This window comes from Palaemon carinicauda, chromosome 5, assembly GCF_036898095.1.
Source record: "Palaemon carinicauda isolate YSFRI2023 chromosome 5, ASM3689809v2, whole genome shotgun sequence".
Lineage (NCBI taxonomy): Eukaryota > Metazoa > Arthropoda > Malacostraca > Decapoda > Palaemonidae > Palaemon > Palaemon carinicauda.
Window position 1 is genome coordinate 121436469 of NC_090729.1, and position 8020 is coordinate 121444488.

The 8020-nt window shown below is 37.1% G+C and overlaps 2 protein-coding genes across 2 annotated transcripts in view; both read right to left on the reverse strand.

Moving 5' to 3' along the window:
- LOC137641454 (low density lipoprotein receptor adapter protein 1-B-like) overlaps positions 1 to 824 on the reverse strand; it is a 174198-nt gene extending 173374 nt beyond the window's left edge. Inside the window, exon 1 of the mRNA XM_068374018.1 lies at positions 611 to 824. Coding sequence (XP_068230119.1) covers positions 611 to 659 — 49 coding nt within the window. The 5' untranslated portion in view covers positions 660 to 824. The remainder of the gene's footprint in view (positions 1 to 610) is intronic.
- Positions 825 to 5010: 4186 nt separating this feature from the next.
- On the reverse strand, positions 5011 to 5713 carry LOC137641116 (uncharacterized). The gene is made up of 2 exons (XM_068373562.1): positions 5501 to 5713; positions 5011 to 5253 (listed from the first exon to the last, which is right to left on the reverse strand). The coding sequence occupies exons 1-2, from the start codon at positions 5711 to 5713 to the stop codon at positions 5011 to 5013; spliced, it is 456 nt and encodes a 151-aa protein (XP_068229663.1).
- Positions 5714 to 8020: the final 2307 nt, after the last annotated feature.

The following is an 8020-nucleotide window of genomic DNA, read 5'->3' on the forward strand; positions in this document are numbered from 1 at the left end:
CTGAAATTATATTAAATTTAATTTCAGTAATAGGGTAATTAATGCACTTTGACATGTTACTTTTTTTCAATTAAAAAAAAAAACTTCTATGATTTAAGTCGGCAATACCAAATAAACATCACCAGAGCATGGTCTGGTCATATACGTTTAATCAGTTCGACTGCCTTTAAACGGAAACCGAAATTATGGACAGGCTATACTTAAATGCACTAACATTCATCAAGCCTCATTTACCTTTCAAAGTAACGAAGTCCTTCATGGTGCTATCTAAACTTTGCCTACTTGTGGACCCTTCCCTAAATATGTAAAATACCATTAAAGTATGGCTATAGTTATAAGGGGGGGGGGGGAGAGAGTGTCTTTAATACTACAACCACCGCCATATTATGGTACTTGCACGGCAGCTTACAGGTTAATTACCTTCAAGGAAAATTTTCCCGGTACGACATTTAACCTACACATCGCATATTCCAAAGCTACTTATTTCAGGACACAGTAATTGAATGATTAAAAAAACGCAAAGAAGCCCAGTCAATAAAAGCAACACAAAGATTGTAAACCGTACAAAAAGGAAAGGGAAATCTGAAGGTACAAAATCTCGTCCACTTACTTTTGTGTTTACTGGTCCCGTTGAAGAGCGCTCGTAGTAGAGAAGACATGGCGGAGTGATGTCCAGCACTATGTATTTACTAAAAAGAAAGTTTATCTCACTTTTCAATGAGCACAGATTACGTTGAGAGCCTCTCGGCGTGGTGATCATGAAACTACCGAGAAACGGAACTTCGTTAACCTTACTCAATGGAAGTAGACACAACTCTGACTACTTTATCACTTGACAGCCCGCCAAACGTTCACACAGTTGCCACTTAGATATTTTCTAATATTGATATTTGATTTATTCCGGCCTATTTAAGGCATATAATAATATCATAAGCAATCTTATTTTTAATCATTATATTGAAGAAAGTATTTCTTATGTTTTCGAAAATCAGAAATCACTGATGCAAAATAGAAAATCCTTAATAGCAACTAACGCGCTGCTGGTCGATGACAGAAGAGATGGTCTAGGCATGCGCGCTGGCCCAAAAACTGAATGATACTGTGATGTGTTTTCGAACATAACATCAGCGTTTGGTTAGTATAACATTGGCTTGGGGATCATTATCATAATAAATTAGTTATAATGTTTTTAATATTAAAATGTCTCGTGATATACCCGTTTCTCGTGAATTTTCCGAAAGAGCTACAGGTAACGAGAGACCATAATATGGTATTAGGCTGATTACTCCCAATTTTAACTAGCTATTATGGCTGTTTACAAAATTTCACTGTACTCTTCATACTCTTAATTCTTTTTATAGTTCTATGTTAGCAGCATAAAGTACTAACACTTCCTCCAAAGATGACTCACCTAAATTGTCTTAAAATACTATAGGCCTATCTGCATATCAAAATAGCCTATAGATTTCACAATCAAATGTTATCGATGTATTTTCATATTTTCAAAAAAGAAAAAAAAAGGAAAATTGGTGTTCATTAGAGAGAGAGAGAGAGAGAGAGAGAGAGAGAGAGAGAGAGAGAGAGAGTCGTTATAACACTGTAGGCCTATCTTAAAATCAAGATTAGCATACAGATTTCACAATCAGATGTTATCGACGTATTTAAAAATAGGAAAATTAGTGCTCATAAGAGAGAGAGAGAGAGAGAGAGAGAGAGAGAGAGAGAGAGAGAGAGAGAGAGAGAGAGAGAGAGATGTTTCAGTAATAGGTTGTGCGTACAATGCGCAAATTTGTTTATTACTGTACAATAAAAATTCTGTTTTCTCATGACAAAATTGAAGATAAAAAAAAAAACGTGTATCTACTTGCCGAATTGAGAGTGATATGAGTGACTTGGTTTTCTTAATAAATTTAGATTACGATTATTGTCGTTTATGAATTTTGTTATCAATAGATAACCCTGGTTTTAATCGGTTGATAAAACTCCCTTACATTTATAGCTACTTTCTCTCATCTCAATGTTATTGTTAAATAACCGTTTTCTGTTGCAGGTGAATTAATCTCAAGGTGCCATTGAAGCATCGGGAAAATGAGAAATTACAAATTTATGGAATAGAAATCGTACTATACACAAATTATGGGGCATGAAGTTGAATCCTAACAAAACTCAAAGTATGATTTTAAAAAGCTCGAGAACAGTGGCTGCTTAACATCCAGATCCCTGCATTGATAATATTTATTCAATTCTATATTCCACTAAATTTTCGGCATGATTCTTGATTGTAAATTTACTTTTGAGAAACACCTTCGGCCTGATTCTTCTTCAATTGCATGAGAAATGGCTTTTTGAGAAAGTCTTTTAAAATTTTCCGTGACGAATCTGTTCTGAAGAAGTGCTTTAATATGTTCATTCTGCCTTGTTTGAGTAGTGTTCTCCTGTCTGGTCTTTAGCTGCTGAATATCATCTCAGTTTGTTGGACAAGAACTTACGGTCTATTAAATTTCTTATTCCTGATTTAGATATTAATTTCTGGCACCGTCGTTCGGTTACTTCCTTCTGCTTGTTGCATACAGTTGTGTATAATTCTGACCATCCTTTACATTCAGATTCTCCCAAGCTGTACTATCTTGTATGTCGTATTAGGTGTGCAGTTAATTCCAACAGTCATGCCTTCTTTATTATAAATCTTATACTATAAAGTATTCTAGTAGTTTTATCCCAGCTATTACCAGATTGTGGAATGATCTTTCTAATCAGTAAGTTAATTCAGTGGAACTTTGGAAGTTCAAACTTGCAGTGAATGTTTTCATTCTGAAGGGGCTGAGCAGATAGTAGGTTGGCCAGGGCACCAGCCACCAGTTGAGATAATACCGCTTGAGAGTTATTGGATCCTTTGACTGGCCAGACAGTACTACGTTGGATCCCTCTCTCTGGTTATGGCTCAGGTTTTCTTTGCCTACACATACACCGAATAGTCTAGCCTATGCTTTCCACATTCTCCTCTGTTCTCATACACCAAACAGAACTGAGATTACCAAACAATTCTTCTTTACTCAAGGGGTTAACTACTCTTAGTAAGAGTAGAGGAGGCTTTAGGTATGGTGAGCAGCTTTTCTATGAGAAGGACACTCAAAACCAAACCTCTTGTCTTGGGTAGTGCCATAGCCTCTGTACCATGGTCTTCCACTGTCTTGAGGTAGTTCTCTTGCTTAAGAGTACACTCGGGCACGATATCCTATCTTGTTTCTCTCCCTCTCGTTTTTTTTCTTATAATTCATATATGAAAGATATATTTTAAAGATATTACTGTTCCTAAAATATTCTATATTGCTCATTATTTCTCTTGTAGAGTATTTATTTTGTTGTTTCCTTTCCTCACTGGGCTATTTTTTCCTGTTGGATCCTTTGGACTTATAGCATCCTGTTTTTCCAACTAGGGTTGTAGCTTAGCTAGAAATAATAATAATAATAATAATAATAATAATAATAATAATAATAATAATAATAATAATAAAAACTGCCCTTTGATGAAAAACAGACATGCCTACAGAGTACCCAAGGAGTCAACGACGGTAGACCATTGTAGTTTAAACATTCAAATGCTTGGAAGGGGTGTATAAGCCCCTCACTATATGTTCATCGCAATGATGGGATAATACATCAGTAACATCAGCAGTTTGTTATTGCACATGACAAGAAATGTGCTAAATGACCTCATCTGGGACAGAAAAATTGTATATAAGGCTAGTGGTGGCTGAAGTTGTTGGCATCAGAATACAGGATCCTGTATTGAACGTTTTGGATTCCTCACCCTATGCCTTCCCCCCCCCCCACACTTTTAATAATACTTGACTTAAATGACTGGCTTGAAGTATGCTTTGCTTATACGTCTAGCATTGAGAATGCTTTGGCTTAAATGCCTGACTTTATAAAATAATTGAGTTGGAAGCATTTTTTGAAGGATGCTTGGCTAAAATGACTGGCTTGAGGGGTGCCCACCTTAATTGACGAGCTTAAAGTTAAAGTTAAAGTTGTCTGGTTTCAGTTCCAGTTACATCAGAATAGATGCTCACCAGAACGTCAGCCGGGCAAGCCCAACCCCCACTGTGGTGCCCAACCACAGCAGTGGCCTCCCCAGTAAATAGCTTAAACTCACGGTCCTGGGCAGGGATCGATCTGCTGCCATGCGAATGCTAGGAGAACGCGTTATCATTGTACTAGCCAGGAGGCTGGCTTGAAGGATGTTTGGCTTGGAGAATGTTTGGGTTAAGTATTTGACTCTAAAACGTCTTTTGGTTAAATACCTGTCATTAAGAATGCTTGGCCTAAATTCCTGGCTTGAAGAATGATTGGCTAAAATGTTTGGTTTGAAAAGTGTTTCATTAAAATATACTGTAAAAATGCTTGGTTTGAAAAGTGTTTCATTAAAATATACTGTAAAAATGCTTGGTTTGAAAAGTGTTTCATTAAAATATACTGTAATTCTATGCGTCTCTCCCGATCTTTTCCTCTTAACAGGTCCCTCTGAAGCCTTCCCCATCTTTCATCCTCAACACGTGCCTACACCATTCAGTCGTGACACTCTTATCACTTCTGTAATTTTTACTACTCCTGCCGTTATTATTTCATAATTTTCCAGTCTTTCAAACAGTGATATTCCCATAATCCCGCTCAGCATTCTCTTCTCTGTTCTCTCAAGTTTTGCTTTCCCTTTTCATCTTAGTGCCAATGTTTCCAATCCGTATATTAAAACTAGTCTTATTACTGTGATATAGATCTTCACTTTTAGCTTGATTGGTATTCTTTATCACATACCCCTTCTGCTACCTTTCTCCACTTCCCCCAGGCTGCTATAATATTATTCTCCAATTCAGTCTCACATGTGTGCGTGTGTAGATTGCCTTACCTTATGTAAGACACGGGCTCTTGCCGCTGGGCAGCCCGTAATAGTCTCACATCCTTCTTCCTATCCTATAGTAGATCCAAAGTATCTAAATTGTTCAATCTGTTTTATAACTGTGAGCATCTACTTTCACATATGGCTGTCCAGTCCTTACATTTCTTACTACTCACCATACCTTCAGTCTCATCCACGTGTACCCTCAAACCACCCCTCTCCAAAGTCTCTTGCCACTCTACAACCCTTCTCTGTAAGTCTTCCTCATTTTCAGTGGTAATCACCAAATCATCTGCATATAACAACCCCCAGAACTCTTCATTCCTGATGTCTTCACTTGATACAGCCATGACCAGCTGAAAAAAAAAAAAACAGGTTTAATGCTGATCCCTGCTGTAATCGAACACTCACTTCAAAGGGTTCTGTTTCCCCTACTGCTGTTAATACTTTTCATCTTGTTCTTTTGTACATCATTTCAACCTAACTAACTTATCTGGGACTTTTCTCTTCCTCAAGCACAAAAACATAATTTATCTTGGGATTCAATAATAAGCCTTCTCTAGATCTACAATGGCACAGAAGGGCTTCCGATTTCCCTCTAACCTCTTTTCCTGTAGCTGACTTACTACAAAGATGGCATCCACAGTCCCTTTCCCCATCATGAATCCAAAATGATGTTTCCCAATATTTACAATCTCCATCTAGCACCCTCTCAAAAACTTTCAAACTATGGTCTGATAGTTTCATTCCCCTGTAGTTACCACATTCCATGTCACCACCTTTCTGCTTGAATATAGATACGATTAGACTCTCCATTGTTCCGGAGATGCTATGCTTAAATACCTGACTTGAAGATTACGTAGTCGTAGTTTCAGTGAGGCAAGGCTTAAATGCCTGGTTGAACATTACTTGGTTTCAGGATGCAAGGCTTAAATGGTTGGCTTGAAGATTACTTAGTTTCAGAGATATAAGGCTTAAATGATTGGCTTGAACACTAATTAGTTTCAGAGGTATAAGACTTAAAGATTCATTTGTTTCAGGTATGCTAGGCTTAAATGCCTGACTGGAAGACTACTTTAAGGATACTTGGCTTAACAGCCTGGCTTGAAGAGTGGCTGACTGGAAGATTACTTAAAGGATACTTGGTTTAACAGCCTGGCTTGAAGAATGTCTGGCTGGAAGACTACTTTACGGATACTTGGCTTAACAGCCTGGCTTGAAGAATGCCTTACTTTAGGAATGCTGGCTTTAACTAATGTAGCTGTCTTTAAGAATGCTGTGCGTAAATTGCCTGCTCTAAGAATTCCGGGCTTAAATGCCATGTTTCAAGAATGCTTGGATTTAAGAAGGCTTTTCATTAACATCTGATTTGAAGAATGCTCAGCTCAAGTGCCTGGCTTGATGAATACTTGTTTGAAATATCTGGCTTGAAAAATGTTTGGCTTATTTTCCTGATTTTAAGCATGTTTGGCTTAAATACCTAATATTGAGAATATTTGGCTTAAATGTGTGGCTTGAAGGAAGTTTGGCTTAAATGCTGGGCTTAAGAATGCTTGGGTTAGATACTGGGCTTTAAGAATGCTTGGTTTATACGCTGGGGTTTAAGAATGCTGGAGTTAAATGCTGATTTGAAGGATGCTTGGCTTAAATGCCTCACTTGAAGAATGTTTGGCTTGAAAGAAGCTTGGCTTACATGCCTAGCTTGAAGGATGCTTGGGAGTTTGCTTATATACCAGGCTTGAGGGATGCTTGGCTCTAAAAGTTATTAGCTTAATTGCTATCTTGAAGAATGCTAGGCTTAAATGTCTGGCTTCATGGATGCTTGGTGTATGTGCCTTGTTTAAAGAAAGTTTGGTTTGTAGGATGGTTGGCTTAAATAGTATAGCTGGATTGTATTTATGAGTTTGATTGATATATCCTAGCATTGCACTGTGAGGACCTCCATCGCATAAGGGCAACTAAGGAAAACCTCTTTAGACTGAAATTATTACACTATGCAGTAGAGGTTGGGCGGCAAGATTGAGAATATGAAGCATTAAAACAAGTGCAGCTAAGGATAGGATGAATTATACAAAATTCCCTTTGGATAATGCGTACAGCGAGTACATCTCGTGAGATGTAAACTCTCATATGGGGTAATAACGTAAAGAAAATAGCACGCAATGGTAATACTGTAGTATGCTATGAATGATTTGGCTTAGGCTATTCCAGTTCCATAGCTGCCACAATAGGAAATGGAAAGGAAAGCTAACTTTATTCTGAATAAGGAACTAAATAACATAAAATTTAAAGGAATTAAAGGAAATACTATGTAGGCCAATTATTTGGTTGCAACGATCTATGACCCGATATTCCGTGTGGGATAAAACGTTCATAAACAAATCATAATATACTGTATATTTCATAACATCTAGAATACTTAAGCACCAACATCACATTTTCATGAATGCCTCACATGTTTAGTTAACAGTAATGTGCAGGTGCGCCATAATATAATATTTTTATTCCAATAATGAAAACAAGAGGTATGCCCATGTGCGGCACACTGACACATGTGTTACCACATACGAAAAGTATCACATGTGTTCTAAAATTCTAAGTGAAAATATTCTTATTTTTGGACAAACTCGAATATAACTGAGCTATATTAATTTGTTTCATGAGGTCAGAAGCCTTGTGTTATTTTTAATGTGTTTTTTAAGGCACTAATATTTTTAGAAGTACATTCGAATTCTTCCAGAATTTTGAGACTATTCGGCCACGTAAGGGCTAAGTCAGTCTACGTTATTTTGGTGTAGTGGGAATTTTCTTCAAACCTTTGGAAGTGCATTTGGAATATTGCAACAAGTCAACAACTCACCCAGAGCAAACAGGAAGGTAGGTAAGGCCATGCTAATATCATTCTTTCAGTTTCAATTAACATTTTTAGGGTAAAATTGTATAAAATAGTATTGGCTCACCTGTCTCTATTCCAGGTTCCAGGTTAGGGTGATTGGAACTGTATAAACAAACCATTCTGGTATAATTTTGTAAAGTTTCCTCCAATTTGAATGCAAAGGACATTTGAGGCATATGCAGACATTTTATATACATTGAAAATGCTAAATATTTACCGTTTATACC

What these genes read in the sequence shown, in the direction of transcription:
- LOC137641116 (XM_068373562.1), bottom strand. Translation starts at nt 5,713, where the DNA reads ATGGAGAGTCTAATCGTATCTATATTCAAGCAGAAAGGTGGTGACATG. An exon ending in AGTCAGCTACAGGAAAAGAG is followed by an intron (nt 5,254 to 5,500) that starts GTTAGAGGGAAA and finishes TTTTTTTTTCAG; the next exon opens with CTGGTCATGGCTGTATCAAG.